This window comes from Protopterus annectens, chromosome 6.part1 (genome assembly GCF_019279795.1).
Source record: "Protopterus annectens isolate FY-2018-M chromosome 6.part1, PAN1.0, whole genome shotgun sequence".
Taxonomy (NCBI): domain Eukaryota; kingdom Metazoa; phylum Chordata; order Ceratodontiformes; family Protopteridae; genus Protopterus; species Protopterus annectens.
In genome coordinates this window covers 379437658-379454779 of record NC_056738.1, presented here as the reverse complement: position 1 = coordinate 379454779, position 17122 = coordinate 379437658, and the positions used below count along the sequence as shown (strand labels likewise).

Sequence of the window (17122 nt, the reverse complement as noted above, 5' to 3'; positions counted from 1 at the left end):
TGAGGTTGAAATTTTGAATAGGGTTTTTTGAATAGGCTTGAAATGATCTGCAGACCGACTGCCTACTGCATAGTACTTACCTGTGAGCCTATGAACCTAAATTTAATGCAAAGATACTAATGTTTCTAATGTAATTTGTTGACTTGATTTTATTAACCTAATTATATATTTATATGAACAGTTAACAGATTGTTCACAATACTTCTGCCCTGATTGTGGTTTTATTATGTTTATTTTATGTTCCATTTAAGCATGGATATACTGTTAAAAACTTGGTTACATGTTTTTAATCTTTTGTGATAATATATTTGAGGAGTCAGATGGTTAGACTGATAGTTTCGATGAGTTATTGCATTGTATTTAGGAGGAAACCACTTATCATTCATGTTATTTTTATGTTGTTTGGATTAAACTGTTTTTTTCATCCTTCGGTCTGGATATACTAACTGATTGTCGTACTGTAAAAAAGTTTTAAAGTGCTTTTTTATTTCAGAGATGTATTTGAGCTATTTTAAAAGCTTTTTGTTAGTGTAGTAGTTAAATGGTGTTTTTCTGCTTCAGTTTTAAGCTGCTGAATATTTCTTCTGAAGTGACTGGTTCAGAGTTCATTAATTCAGAAATGTTCACTCATACTTTGAGTGCATATCTTGTGGCACAGTTCGGTCAGTTGGCAGTTCTATATTGAAAACTCAAAGTCTGCGTTGTAAGAAACTCTCAAAAAAATTTTTTTTCAGGGGGCAAGCCCAGTTGCATACCACTACACCCCCCCCTGCTACTTATATAGTTCAACTTTGATATTGTACCACACTGGGAAAGGATCAATACATCAATCACCCTTATGCCATGATCCCGCATAGTTCAGATTCCGGCAAAAAAGAAACACTGTTCCTTTTCTTTTTGCCAGTTAGAGCTTACAAGATGCGAGCATTTCCGGACGATCATGTAAGTTTCAAGTGTTTGGGATTTTGAGCTTTCGGTGTAGAACCCCGTTGACTTATCGTAGCGCTTAAGCAGTATTAAGTAAGTTTGGTAAACTGAAAGACAGTCTGAGGGCTTAAAATACCTAGACAAGACAGGCTGCAGTGAAAGCTGAACAGTACTCTCCTCTGTTCTGTTGTTCACTTGCTGTCTCTTTCTATCTTTGCCTTAGTAGAGTACTGATAGTCCATTAAGTGTGGCGTATAAATGTGGCGTAGGAGGAACTCCGTTATTAGAACACAGTAATTTTGTTTTGCTTGTCATGTATTCGTATCTTTTCTTTTAATGCCCTAGAGAAGATTTTTTTAAAGGTAACAAGCATGATGTTGTTGTGTCTTTCGGCTTTTCCTGGTTAGGGGGTTGCCACAGTGGAACTCCAGTCTGCTAATGATTGGTAGTTGATTTTTACGTGCCGAGTTACCAGCCCTGATGCACAACCTTCAACGAAGGTATGCCCCTTCACGCATGTCTCCACGCAGAAGACGCTCTAGCTGAGAATCGAACCGGACAGCGTCTTACTGTGAGGCGACAACGCTACCCCAACACCACCAAGCATGCTTGTGATGAATTAACAAGCAGTTCTATGATTACCTTGCAAGGATTCCAGTTTTAGAAATTGTTGGTTTGCAGACCTGAATGTAATCATTTAAAACCACATTTGAAATGTTTAATGCATGACTATTTTAAAGAAGTCGAATTCATTTTATTTAAAGTATATGTATTAGCAATCTTGTGTTTGGTCTGTCAATAGTTCCTCATCTGCTTTGCAATCTAATGTTTTCCTCACTGCAATGCCCTAGAATGTTCTTCTGTGTAAGTCATTTTGGCCTATACAACCCCCAGTCTGTTTCCAATAGTATTGTATATTGTATTTAGTAAAGCACAAGTGCTTCCTTTGACTCTGTAATAGAAAAAAGTTTCATAACGGAGTGTAAAAAAAGTAAACATTTTGATTTTTAATGTATGGACCTGTTTTGTACATCTGTAAAATAGTTTTCCTTTTACGTGTAGTCATGAATTAATAAAATATTACTTCTTTTAGGATCCCAAAGTGCGAGAGGTTCTGGGGTTTGGGAGTGGCCCTGATGCACGTCCAGAAGACAAGTTGGTAACGGTGGTTTACGGCCCTGATATGGTTAACACCTTTTACCTCAACTTCATGGTTGTCCAAGAGGACACAGCAAAGGTAGGTCAATTTAATGCATTCCCAGCTTCTGTTTAATTTACTCAGAGTGCTACACACCAACACTTGCTAGCATTCTTCTATTTAACCTTTAATCTTTCTTAAAGCACAGGTTTATCATATAGGCTGTATAGACCTCTGTGTGCTTTTGGCAGTATGTATGATAATGGCACATAGTGGAGATCCAGAGGTCAGTCTGACTAGTTTATATATGGGTCTGTCAGATGGTTGACCTTTTCAGAATCTAGAAAAAAAATATCAGAGACCATAAGACTGAGTTTCTGAAAACTCTGAATATAAACAAAAATCTACCTTTTTTACATTCTTGCAGGTGGGCAAGCCCCCACAAACCCCACACCCCAAGCAAATTATATATACTAACTCAAGAGACTCCACTACAATGAGGAAAAGGGGAAATTTCCCAATCCTCGCTGTACCACGATCTCCATTCAAAAGCTTTGAGTTTTCAAAAACTTGATCATATGGTCTCGACCACATGGATTCGAGTTTCTGAAAACTCAAACTAATAGGGAGCCATATGTTTATATATATATATATATATATATATATATATATATATATATATATATATATATATATAAAATGAAAATAAACTCTGCGTATTCACCACATTGAGGTTAGAAAACACAATTTAATATTCCCAAACTAAAAGCATGCAGAACGAGAATAAAACCAATAACCAATAACCAAAAGATGAGCGCTTTTGGGCAACCAACCCTTCATCAGATCTAATAACAATCAAACAATTCCTTCAATATATATATAAAAGTATAGCTAATCAATATTTAATAAAATACGAACAAAATTCCAAAATAAGAATATTAAAATACTCAAGTGTAAAAATAATGGCTAACCAGTCATCCATTGCTATTTCTGACAGCCAATCAATGGTACATACAGTGTCTAAAAAAGTAATACAAAAAGGCTATCCAAGAGCTGCCATCAAAAATCCTGTAAACATTACTGGTTGAACTCTGAGTTCAATTATTGGTGTGTAGTGTACGAATAGATGCCCTAAGTTTTAACTTCCCACCAACCTCCTTCCGAGGTCCATGAATAGAATCATATCAACGTTAATCTATTTTGTTGATATAGGCAGCTTTGCATAACAGAAATAACACATTCCTCAATTACGACTTTAGACCATCACTGCAGTCATTGTAAAAAAATATATGTCTCTAGCTAAAAAAATTCACTATCTAAATAACTTATGTGAGTAATCCAAAATACCATGTAGGAAACATACTATTATAAAAATCTCATTCACATTAGTGTTAAAAAATAGAAGGAACTCGTATCAAACCAAAAAAAGAGGTCAATCACATACTGCATTTATGTGAATAGACCAATTCCATCAGTTTGTATTAACAAACCCGCAACAGTGGTACTTTAAATCACTAATTCAAAAAACAATATGAAAATAGTATATAAAAGTACTAACAGGAATTATGCAGAGAACATTAATGGCACCATGACAACATTGCGTAAGCCATCAAAACACTCAGAGGGCATGACTAATAAATGTGCCCATTGTTAAGAAGAGAAATTCATATCCAATCTGGATCTAAAATGTAAATAACCAATCAAAGCTGTATTATCGTTAATAAACCAATCATAACTATTTGGAACACCAAATTCACAATAACTAAAGAAAACACGTACCGACCACCATAAATCTTAGCAACCTTAATATGAATCACTGCATCAAAAAGCATTGAACAGAAACTGATATTAATACAAGCAAACCTTCCCAAAAATGCAGTACACCATAACAGCATTCAGGTCATCCAAATAAAATATATTTGGCTGTTGGCGTTCAAGGAAGAAACGGGTCCAATCAATATTTAAGCTGTAAATATCCTACCATAAGCTATGTTCTACTTAATGGACCAATCACTGGTGATTGTCGCCATTTTCACCAAAGAGTGAAGGAAAAAACATTCCACATCTATAAACACTTTACAGAAACACACAATGCTATGCTAAAACAGCGTGGTAAACTTGTCGTTTCAGCATAGCAATGTATGTTTCTGATTAGGATCTCTGCATGTATAGGTATGTGTTGTGGATGCTGAATTTGAAATGAAAGTTTCCGGGGAAAACAATTAATTCCATCTTTAAAAAAAAGTCACACTCAGTGTCTGAAATCAAAGCTGCTCTATATTTTCACAGAAACAATTTAAATTTAACATACCCTCTTAAAAAATAAGTTTGGCACATGTTTACTGAAAGGACAAATATAGTGCAGCTTTGTAGCTTCTTTCATGGTTATCTTCTAAAAAAAAAAAAAAAAAAAAGTTTTAGATTTATTTAGTTCTATGCAGTTTAGGTCACCTACCCTACATTTCTTTTATGAAAACCAACTGTATTTTTTTAGTTCATTAAATTTTTACATTCCCCCTCACTTTCTGTGCCTCAAATAAGGTTGCTGTGAAGCCCTCAAGACATGCATTCATTTCTGCTATAAGCACCATGGAAAACCTATCCCCCAGGGGATCAGATCTCATTCCAGAAGGGCTGCATCTACTTCTGCAGCCTTTCTCAGAGGTGTTCCTACCAGGGATATTCTAGAAGCTGCTACCTGGAGTTCAGTTCATACCTTCACCAAGCATTATCACTTACCAATTTTCTCTAAATCCAGAGCCGGCATTGCCACTCCTGTCTTGCAGGGCCTTATAGCTGGTCCTAATGCTGTATAAATCCATCCTCCCAACCATAGCTTTGGGAATCTACCCAAATGTAATGACTGCAACAGTGAAACACGAAGAACATAGTACAGTTATGTACACTTACCATAAATGTAGATGTTAGAGTGTATTCACTGTAGCAGTCCTGGTTACCCTCCCTCCAGCCCCCTGTTTTTCTCTTACTATACCTCTACTTTCTTTTACTATGCTTAAAAGCCTTTTTGGTGTATTTGCTTTTGGTTGGAGGTATATTTTTGTGTCTTTAATTTTATTTTGCTCCCCATTTGGGGGGCATCTGACATCTGAGGTAAGAAAAACTGATGTAATGGCATCGGCTGCATGTTTTATACCCCTGACGACCTGATGTTATGGAAGAAGGGACAGCAACTGACGCAGGACACAAGAGTTTGTTAATCAGGCTGACTGAGGGCAACCTGCCAGCAGATTACCCAAATGTAATGACTGCAACAGTAAATGCACTCTAACATTTACATTTATGGTAAGTGTACACAAGTGTACTTTCTTTCTTTGTATGCCTTCCAGGAGACTGCCTTCCTCTGGGTACCATTGCAGTTCATATGGACAACATGGCGGTTGTGTGATATATCAACAAACAAGGGGACACACTTTCATGTCTGCTTTGTGAGAATGGGCGATGTCCTCAGGGCACTTTCTCTTTGCAGTGCACATTCCCAGGCGACAAGCTCAGCAAAGCTATCTTGAGCCCTCACAAGTGGTCTCTGAATCCCTCTGTGGTGAAAGATTTTTCTGAGCAGGTGTCAGCTGACCTGCGATCTGTTTGCCTCAGCTGCAGCAAGTACTTCACCCTGATCCCCCCCCAGCTGGGGAATTCCCCAGGGATGCTCTAGTTCACAGCTGGACTCTAGGTCTCCTTTATGCTTATCCTCTTATACCTTTCCTTCCCAGGGTACATCAGAAAGCTTGACGCCTCAGGCCTTCCTTGATCCTCATTGCCCCCATCTGGCCTTGGCAGGTATGGTTCCCCCTCCTCGGGTCTCAAATAAGTACTCCCCTTGGTTACTGGATCCCCTTCTGGATCTGATATCTCACCCCTCTCATTTTCTGATCCCAAACCATTAGACTCTATGTGGTTTGTCCACTTCCCATAATTCTAAACCAGTGCAGGCTTGCCTCTCCCATTAGGAACATCATTCTGGCCTCTCAGAAGACTTCCACCAGAAAGGTCTATGCTAGTCAGTAGAAAATATTTTCTATTTGGGCCAAGCAATGAAATCTGGATCCTTTTTTGGCTCCCATTCCCATTATTATTCTTATCTTCTCTCTTTCAGGATAGAGCCAGTTTCACCACTATTAAGCTAGAGCTGGCGGCCATCTCTAATTTTCATGTTAGCGACGAACCTACGTTTTCTAATTGCCTTTGTAAGGCCTTTCTGAAAGGTGTCTTTCTGCTTCGGCCACCTGTCAAAGATCCCTCTCCTCCTTGGGACCTCTCTCTTGTGCTGCAGTCTCTTACACAGAGTCCTTTTAGGCTTGCTGCAACTTGCGACATTAAGTTTTTGTCTTGGAAGACTGCTTTCTTGGTGACTATTACATCAGCAGTATGAGTTTCTGAATTGCAGACTCTGTCCATCAAGCCTCCATACATGATTTTTTTTTTTTTTTTTTTTTTTTTTAAACAGAGACAGAGTGGCTCTCCGGACTAATCCCTCCTTCATGCCCAAGATAGCCACAGAGACAAATTTGAAACAAACCATTCACTTGCCAGTTTTCTTTCCTAACTATTCCAGTAAAGGAGAGTATATGCTGCACATAAAGAGCTTTCACAAATCTGAACAACTGTTTGTGGTTTTCTCAGTTAATAGACTGGGTTGTGCGGTGTCCAAAATTACGATTTCTCATTGGATTTCTCAATTAATTACCACAATCTATACCTCTAAAGGATTGACTTTACCAGGACCTGTCAAAGCTCATTCAGCTAGATCTGTGGCTACATCAGCTGCCTATTTATCCTGACATTGCTTGGATGAAATTATTGCTGCAGTTACCTGGTCTACTCCTCACACCTTCATTACTCATTACAAGATCAACCTTTAGTGTCCAGGAATAGGGCTTTGTTTGGCTCCACAGTTCTTCAGCATGTCCTTCCATGAGGCCTCCCAGGATTGTATGGTAGCTGGGGACTCTGACCCTGAAGTCAGGAATAGTAACATGGATAACATTAGATAGCATTATGTACTTACTATAACTTATCTGTGTTATCCTGTGTCGCTATTCATCATTATCCCTCCCTTCTTCCCCCATCCTGTTGGATCTAGAGGAGGTAGACATGTATTATCTGGTGGTTCCAGTCTACTCGGGCTATCTTCTAACTCTGGGGCAAACTTGATCTGAGAGGTTAGAGGGCAGCAAGGGATTATGGGAGTGGGAGAAGTTTGAGCCTAGCATCTGTCTGAAAAGTGCAAGGCTAACTGCTGGAGTGATGTCTGACATTGGCGGAGGATGCAATAGCTTATCAAAAAATACTTAAACAGCTGGACATTGATGGCTCTTGAGAGAGCTCTTTTTACATTTTAACTTATTTCTGACCACTGGGATGGTATCTTTATATTAAAAGCTGTCAACACCTGAGAACTATGTTAAGAAATTCAAGTTACTGTCTCCCCCCCCCCCCCCCCCCCCCAGTAGTCGCACTTAGTTGTTCTACTATTTTAGGCTGTGTGGCTTTTGAGTAATTGGGGATAGTTAAAATAATTCACACTATGAAAGAAAAGATAGCATGTGTTGAGAATCATTCACATAGTCACAGGTACATCTTGGATGCTGTGCAGAGCCGCATATCAATGTTCCTATTTGTCCGTGTTTATTCACAGACTTGTGACACTATCTAGAAAAGAATCACATACAAATGAAGCCTGATACTATACTAGCAAAACATCTTCCCTGAAAAGTATCAGTGTCATGGATGCTTTCACCATGTCTTTACCCATGGATCCTCTTGTTTCAATGCATTCTCATGTTAAAATTTTTTGAAAGGGGTTTTGCTTAAGCGGCCTTCTTGAAAAATGGTGGCTCTTCCCTAGCATCTTAACTTTGTGGCTAAAATTTGTTTCATTTGAATCTGATAACCTGGTTGACTTGAGGTTCTTAACATGGAAAACAATTTTACTGATTGCTAAACATCTGAGAGAAGGGTGTTCGAGTTGCAGAGTCTTATGGTGAGTCATCCCTTCCTCATTTTCCACAGGGGCAGAATTTCTTTGAGAAGTAATCCTTTTATGCCTAAAGTGTTGTCTGAGTTTACTCTAAGCCAAACTGTCCGTCTCTTAATTTTCTTTCCTGAACCTAAAAATGAGAGTGAAAGGAAACTCCATACCTTGGATGTCCATAGACAACTTGGATGCTATCTTTACAGAAATAAATCTTTCAGATCTTTGGTGCAGTTGTTCATTTCTTATGAATGAAAGGCAAAGGGACACCATGTGCAAAACAGACTATTAACAAGTGGTTGTCAAACCTATTACTTTTTTTAATACTTACCACAACAAAACTATTCCAGACAGGGCCTTGGCTTCATCCATGGCTTTTTGGAAAGGGTTGGATTCTTAGTGGTCTAGACGCAACATCTTGGGTCCTCTGTACATTTACAAAAACTATAAGCTTGATTCCTTCTCTAGGTCTGGTTCAGATTTTGCTAGGACCATTCTCCAGGAGCTGCTGGACTCTTCTCCTTCCACTTTGTAAAATTTGTAAGCTGTGGTAATCTACCCATAAAGCTCAGGCTACTGCAGCAATGTTGTTGTACAGTTGTGTAAGTAAGCTTACCATAACAGTAGATGCTTCCTTGTGTCAGAAATTACCATAATTGTGGATGTTCAGATATATTCAGTGTTGCAGTAATATTTTCCTTCCTCCTTCTCTTTGTTTCCTGCATGTCGTCATCTTGGGGTTCAGGTTGTTACACATTCACCTGTTCCCTCATCTTCATTTTCCTCTACCCATTCAAGTTGCCCCCTTCCTCAGGTTTACTTTGTAACTGGAGAAATAGCTTTGGAGGTTTTTGTGGTTGAACTTCATTTTTGGAGTTATGCATGTCACCTGAATGGCTACTTTTCTGGAATCTGACCAGATCTTTGCAGTTGACAGGAGCAAGAAAGAATAGAAAGCGGCAAACAGAGGTCCGTCTTGCACCACAGGTGTGTTGATATCTAGGTGGGAAGGCATCTGCCTGGCTTGGGGGGGCAGAGCATCTGGCATAACTCCCAAGAGTTAGCAGAACTGCAATAGTGAACCTACTTGAACGTCTACCATTATAGGTCTTTACAACTTTATGTTCTCATATCTGGCATTTGTATTAATACTTAGCACAGGTCACATATTTAGAAGTTTTATGAATTGAATGGAAATGTGGAATTGTAATATCCAGTGTACACTATTTTCATTCTAATGGACAAAGAGTGAGCTATCCCAACAGTGAAAATTTTCATAAGAAAATGCTGTAACAGCTGTGAATATTGTCATCTCTCAATTTTGGATTATAGAATACTCCACTTCAGGGAACCCAGTCCTTTAGCAGCTCAATTGTTAATGTGTGGAAGGTTTAAAAAGCACACTGCCTACTTTCATCTACATTTCTGATGGCCGAAGATCAGCATAAAGTAAAGGAAGTATTTGTACAAAACAGATATGTTAAAACTGAAATTCCAGGGAGAAGAGCAACCAGAAGTGTCAAAACTTATATTGCACAAAAAGTAGATATTGAGAACTATGATAGCAGAGCTGCAGAGTACTAATAAAGTCCTGTCTAGGTGAAGATGTAGTGTAGTAGAAAATGTCGCAAAAAGCAAGCCCAGACGTCCGATGCGAGTGTCTAGTCACTCATGCCTACAGTTTCAATATCACTGTGTTCCCTTCACTCTTGCAGAGCTACTTTGGCAAGGAGAGATTTAACCATGAATAAGCAAAATATGCAATTAATAAAATTAGTAATAAAATATGACATAATTTTAAATGGTAAGGATGGAAGTAAAAATTCCTATGGATACATATCCTTCTGTTAAATGGTTCATTTTTGGACTACAAAATTACCTGACAACTGAAAGGGAATTGTAGCCTTAGAAACTAAAACAATCCGAGAGAGACTATTTTCCTGTCTACCTTGTTGTCATAGTGGACTAGGAGGTGATATGGTATTTACTTTAACACCTTATATGTTGGAAGAGAAAATGGAATGAATAAGTTAAATGTTAAAACGAAAAGGAACATCATTATACATAATTGGTGTAATTGACCTGAGAGGCACTTCCCTGGACTACATGAAGAGAAGCATTATGGAGCTCTTGGACTGTGCACCACAGGCTAGTATGTGCCTAGAACTGAGCAGCATTCTACATTAACAAAGTATGATGCCAAAATATGAAAACAAGATGAATGATTTCAATAATTGACTTAAATTTCTTGTGTCATTCCAAACGGATACATTATTTGTTAGCTTGGGAGGATATGGTCAACAGACCACATTGCTTTGCCACATGTGGTTTGCACCTGTTTTCACAAGGCTTTTGAATATTGGCTAAAACATTGTCCTCCCCCGTAGTGCATTTTTAGTTAATGCAAGACTGAAGAACCTTCTGATGTAGAAAAAAACAACCGAGGGAGTCTAAAGGTGTTACTGTTCAATATCAGGAGTCTAAAGAAGAAACTCCATTCCCTCCTGGCGTTCATCCTGGAGAAAGATGAACATTTGTGTAGTTACTGAGATGTGGTTTAAAGCCATAGATAGCACCCCTGCAGTGCAGAGCTACAATGCATACCACACATTTAGGCACGCTACTGCAAAGGCAGAGACCAAAGTTGGAGGTCTCTCAGTCTACATCAGTAACAAACTCACCTCAAGACTGTTTGAACAAGATGACGCACTTGAGCTTCTCCATGTCCAGATTTCTGTCGGCAAGGGCCCATATCTTATCCTTGCAAACTATAGCTCACCTTCTGTGACCCATGAAAGCAATAATTCTTAGATGGACTTACTGAAAGCTTTCAATATTCATCCCATTAATATATAAATGGACAGCTTCAAATACCCACTATTAACTGGGATACTTACGCAACCCCAAAATTATAGGCCCAGAGATTTCTGGGCTTTGTAAACACACAGACCTTGGACCAGATAGTCTATATGCAAACTAGTAGTGCAAATGTATTCTACATGGTACTCTCAAACATTATCAATTATTTTCCCTATATCTTTTATATTATAGTTTATAGGTAGAATATTTGTTTTATTTTCATTAAACCAAAGTCCAGATTTCTTCTGAAAGTTTTCCATTAAAATAAAAAGAGATGATAGTGAGTTGTTGCATTCGTTTAAAGTCAATAAAATATCAGTGAACAATTGAATTTTAGAAGTTAGGCTTTTATTTATCTGAATACATTTGATATGTGAATATGTTCTAATTAAATTTGCAAATGGTTCTATATCTAGGGTAAACAGTAAAGGTGATAGTGGACATCTTTGTTTAGTTGCTTTAAGGATCTTAATTGAATCTGAAGTAAATTAACCTATTTTAACATATGCATAAGAATTGACATGGAGGAGATTAATACGTTGTATGAAATTACTTGAGAAATAGCTTTCTTCTAGTACCAATGGGAGATAGTTTCAACTCAGTGAATTGGAATTGCTGCTATCTAAACTTATTATAGTTAATTTCTCATTTGTTCTGTTTGCATAGTCAATGTCAAAATTCTTTTAATATTGTCATATGTGTTCCTGTTTAAAATAAAACCTGCTTGGTCTTCATCATTCAAAGAAGGTAGAAATTGTTTTACTCTATTAGCATGTATAGCCATAAACAATTTATAGACTATGTTTAGTAAAGACATGGGTCTATAAGAAGAACATTTTACAGGATCTCTATCAGATTTTTAAAATTGGAGGAACCAGATTGTATATCCATGAAGGAGGAACATTTTCTAAGTTTACCTGCCTTGAAAACTCTGATCAGTGTGTCCAGAGCTTCTTTAGGCTTTAGTTTAGAAAGTTCAGGAATAATGCCATTGTTCCCAGGAGCCTTGTTTTTTTTTTTTATTTTTTTAATTTGAACATTTAAGTTAGATGTTGAAATAGGCCTGTCAATAACGTTAATTTGGTCTTCAGTTTCTAACATTTTTTTTTCATTTCTTCTTGTGAATCTAGTAAAGTGTTATTCGTTTTTAATAAATTAAAATTTTCCCTACATTCGTTTAAGATGTCTTCCAAATCAGTTACTTTTTTTTTCTTTTTAGGATAATATATTTCTGTAATATGACTGGATTTAATAAATAATTTCATTCTATTAGCTAACTTATGCAAATATTTGGGGTTAACTGAGTAGTTAATTATTTTGATCCTTTCCAGATTGATCATAGTCGTATGATTTAGGATTTCTAAATATTTACTATTTATTTATATCTTCTGTTACATTTGTATTTTTTTGATTATCTAGTTTTAATTTATCTAATTGTACTTGTAATTCAGACAGCTCCTTATCCCATTGTTTTCTTTTTGAGGTATACCAGGATATAATTCTACCATATAATTATGATTTTAAAGTATCCCATAAATATATCTCAGATATGTCCTCCGTATAATTTAAGTCCATACAACTTTTTATTTGTTTTAGGGCATATTCATTAAAGTCCTTCAGATTAGTTACATAGGCAGGTATGTGTTCAGTAAGAATGCTGTTATGTTTTAAAATTAAATCAAATGTAATAGTATTATGGTCTCAAAGTGGACAAGACTTGACCTTAACCTTACCTGAATTGTTTACTAAGTAATTTGATATGTAAACTCTGCCAATTCTGGCTAGAGTGCCTTGTCTGTGTGAATAGTGGGTAAAGAATAGTGAATCAGGATCAGAAAATTCATGTGCATCATTGTTGTGCATTAAATCTATGATTTTTTTTTATTCTTAGCAGGAGGTAACATTTTTATTTTTTTTAGTGGTGTTGAATCCTCAGCTTCTCAAATACAATTAGTCACCTCCTATTACAATACTACCTTATGTAATGTGAACAGTTTGTTCTAGAAGTTGTGTAACAGTTCTAATTCCTATACCTGGAAACCAATAAAGATTAATAAGTGTGTACAATTTCATATTAATTTCCAAGGTTACTGAACATAGTAAACCCTTATCACCATTGTAAGTGTTAACTGTTTTAGTCATAGAAATAGAATTTCTCCATAGTGTTGCTTACCCCTCTTTTTTCGGAGAATAATCAGAGCTGGATAGGACAGAATATGATTTATTATTAAATATATCTATATCAGATTTCAGTGAATGAGTCTTTTGCAAGAATATAATCTGAGAATTACACAGTTTCAAATATTTATTTAGGCTCCCTCTCTTGCAACTATCATTTAAGCCTTTGATATTTAAAGAGATGCATTTAAAGCAAGACATAGTTATGTAATTTCTGACCGTTGTATTTTAATCTATTTCAAATGGCATTTAAGCCTTTGAATCACTTCCCATCTCAAAAATAACTGAAAACAATTAGTATATTCATTATTATATAGACTGCTGAATTCAAATACAGTAAGAGCAACAGTAGACACCCAGAAATAACAAGAAGGTCTTATGTGATGTAAAAATACTCCTGAAAAACCCACCAAACCCCACAAGGAGTCTATAACTCCCTGTCTGAATAGCAAAACTGTCCAAACACTTTCACCCATCAAGACATGAACCAACTTCCTCTCTGCTTATTTATAATTATTTTCCATTTCTAGAGAGGTGGATATATTAAATAATAATTGAAAGACTCACTCCATTAACTGTTGAATTATAAAGTGTTAACATATAGTTTTAGTTATAGAGGAGTATAACATATAGCTTGTGTGAAAGATGAACAGAGATGTTGAGGTAACACTAATAAACTCTGTAAAATTTTCTTAAAATAGTGAGTCATATTTACCATTATAGAAGTAAGCAATTGTTAATTTTCCAACACAAACAGCAAGATTTCAATTTGTCACAAACTCAATATACGAATTGGTACATTGGAGTCCATTATATATTCTATGATGTCCAAGTTTAACTGAAATAAGAATCCCCCTTATTTTATTCGTAGCAAATCCTTTATAGCATCTAATTACAATAACAACTAGAACACCCGTTTAGCTGTCAAAAGAGCATTCATATTGCAAACATTTAAAATAAATGAATGTTCCATTTCAATATACTTTTGAGTTTTAAGTGACTATTTGACTCTAAATTGTGATTTAACTATAAATTAAATTGATAGCGTAATGTTGTAGTCCAGACTGTTGCATATTCAGTTCAATTAAATCTAAATTCACATTTTTCTTATAATGAAACTAAATTGAGAAAAGTGCCATTCCAGAAGACCTACTTAAGTATCATGTTTGTTATTGAATCAGTAACTATGAGGGAAAGTGAAAGTTATTGACAATTTTTACTCCATTTAACAACACTGAGTATAAAGCCACCCCAATTAATTTGATTGACAGTTATGCCCAATGATGACATCAGAGCTTATTCTTGCCAGTACTCTCCTCGTAAACATGATGGGAAGTTCAAAAAACAGAGAAGAACAAACTCTCAGACAGTTGTCAAATGCCACTAATAACTTCCCCACTTATTCAGTTTCTCTAAAGCCACGTCCATCAAAACACTCTCCAAACCCCAAATCTTCACCTGACTTCAGTTTACAACAATTCAAAATTACCTCCAGCCCGTGAAATAACGCTTATTAGTATCGCAAACAACCTCTATTTATGGGATAACATGCCTTTTAAATCACTTCAAGCTGTTTTATTTTGTTTGATCCCCTAGTTACAGCTTCAGTGTTGCTTTTTGCTTAATTTAAACTCCACAAACCAAGAGACCTCAGATTTTACAAAGAAAGTATGTATATCCAAGCTTTCAGATGCACCAAGCCAGTTAGTCGAGCAAAAAGCCATCAAACACACTAACAGCTTTGGCGGCTTCAGAAAACCTCCCCCCATCAAACAGAAACACAGCAACTCAAAAGCTGCACAATACTGAAAATATCTCCTAGCTGACGCAAAGGCAGATAGCCACTAACAAACTCTGTGATCTGAAACTGCAGTAGATCATTTAAAGCAAAGAAAATCCACCCTTTAAAAAAAAATAAACAGTATACCATACAAGCTACGTTGAATAGTGTTGAACTTCTAAATAGAGGAAAAGAGAAAACTTGGATTATATACAAGATAGTGACATGTAGTCATTTACGGATAATGCATCCCAAATGCCATTTTCAGTGCTAAGCAATATATCTGGAAGATATGTTTTATGAATGCTGGTATTAGATAAAACAGATAAATATGAAGTAGCACTATTATGAATAATTAATCTTATAGTAAAGTTTACTATGAAGGCAAAATATATTGGTTTACTTTGGGATAGGGAAATCCGAGTCTGTTTTCACTTCCATGTGGACCTCAGGTGAGGTAAACATTTATGATTTAAGTAGATAGTGAAATAACATGAGAAAAATAAATAATCAGACATTTAATTTATTTTACATATTGAAAGAAGATATTTTGTACTTTTTGTCCCTCAGTTTCTTCTTCTTTTCATTGGTTTTCCATCTAGATCGCTTTGCTTGCACTTTAAGGAAGCACTATTCCACAATTTTTTTTCAGCCAGTAAAAAAAGCTTTCAGTCTGGCTGGAAACAAAAGATGAACTTTTAGTTTTCTTTTTAGAGATGACTGAGGAAAAAAAGCTTACAGTAGTAGATCTCAGAGTGGCATTGTTCATAGAGAATGGAGTAGACACTAAGGGTCTATGCATCGTGTCTATGTCAAATGATAATGCTTCAGGCAAGTCTCAGATTTTGGGTAGCCAGGTTGTCACAAAGCTTACCATATTATTTCCTTTTATTTTCTCTGGTAAGCCAAAAATTCTAGTATTTTCTTTGAGATCTATTCTCAATATCATCAATCTTATTCAGGAGAAGGGTGTTCTGCTTCAGTAAACATTTAATATTATTTTCATCATACTTCAGTCTCCCTTCCATATCACTGAGTCGTCTATTCCAGATATTTGTGCATTCTGCACTTGTAGTGTTTCTTGAATTTTGTCCATTTATTTGGAACACTTTTCTTTAAATTATCTAGTTTAGTGTTTGTTTTGTCTATTTTCAGAGATAAATCCTGGATATTGGTAAGGACTGACTGAAGTTCTTTCTTAAAAGATGAATCTTGAGTTTGCTTTCAGATGGCTCATTTTCGAACAGTCTGTGAGAGTAATTTCTCAGTAAAGAAATTGACAGGAAAACTTCAAAGTATCAAGACATTTTTTGATCCTATCTTTTAGGATATCTTGTATTATAATGTTTTATTTTCAGGTAGTCTGTAAGGTAGACATAATTCAATATTTCCTGTCAGAAATATAAAATATAGCCGAGCAAGTGAATTCTGTTGCTATCCTGTTAGAATCCTGGCCACGCCCCTCTGGCAGAAGTATTCTTTGATTGTATATGCAGCAGAGGTCTGATGGCACAGAATGAAGATAGATTGCTAAAACCAGTATACGTAAGGTATTATTACCAAACACATTTCCCAGAAATGTATTTAAGGCATGATACCTGGATAATTTCAATGTAAGCAATTGTAGATTGCAGTCTAATAGCAAAATGGATAAAATGAACTCGATGAAAAGCAAGACTGTATAGGCGAAACCTTGAGATGAACAAAGGGGCCAGGGCAGAAACTGGAATGTTAGACCTTACATCCAGATAATGTGTTTTCCGTTATTTGTAGAAGATATCAGTTTAAGTGAAAAAGTATATAACTTATAATATGTTTTATTAAGAGTGAGAAGAGAAAAAAATCTTTCAAATTCAAAACATTCAATTAAAATAAATGTGTGTAGCATGCTCCGCTATTAGGTCAGCAATGCAGACAACTTAGAAATTATTAGAGAATGGAATATTAAGATCTTCTTATGTGAAGTACCTGTAGTTGTTCGAGACAGAGATACAGGAGGTGAATTTGTGGTGTAGACAACATGGAAAACAACCCATGCTTTGAGTTGTTCATTCGATGGAAAACTAAGAAGGCATCTCTTACAAAACGTTTTTGGAAACTGAAGATTTGATGGCATGTTTAAGAGCAACACAGAAACGGCAGCTGCATTGTTTCCCTAAAAGAGAACCAATACAGTTCAACTGTGTCAGTGCTCTTAAGTAAAAGTCAAACGAGGATGAAAGACACATTTGAAACTGTTATACATTTG

The 17122-nt window shown here is 36.1% G+C and overlaps 1 protein-coding gene across 2 annotated transcripts in view; it reads left to right on the top strand.

Moving 5' to 3' along the window:
• The window catches only part of PLCB3 (phospholipase C beta 3), a 2354563-nt gene that overhangs the window by 1395408 nt on the left and 942033 nt on the right, over positions 1-17122 (top strand). For both annotated transcript variants that reach the window (XM_044075790.1, XM_044075791.1), the window contains exon 4: positions 2021-2164. In XM_044075790.1, coding sequence (XP_043931725.1) covers positions 2021-2164 — 144 coding nt within the window. The remainder of the gene's footprint in view (positions 1-2020; positions 2165-17122) is intronic.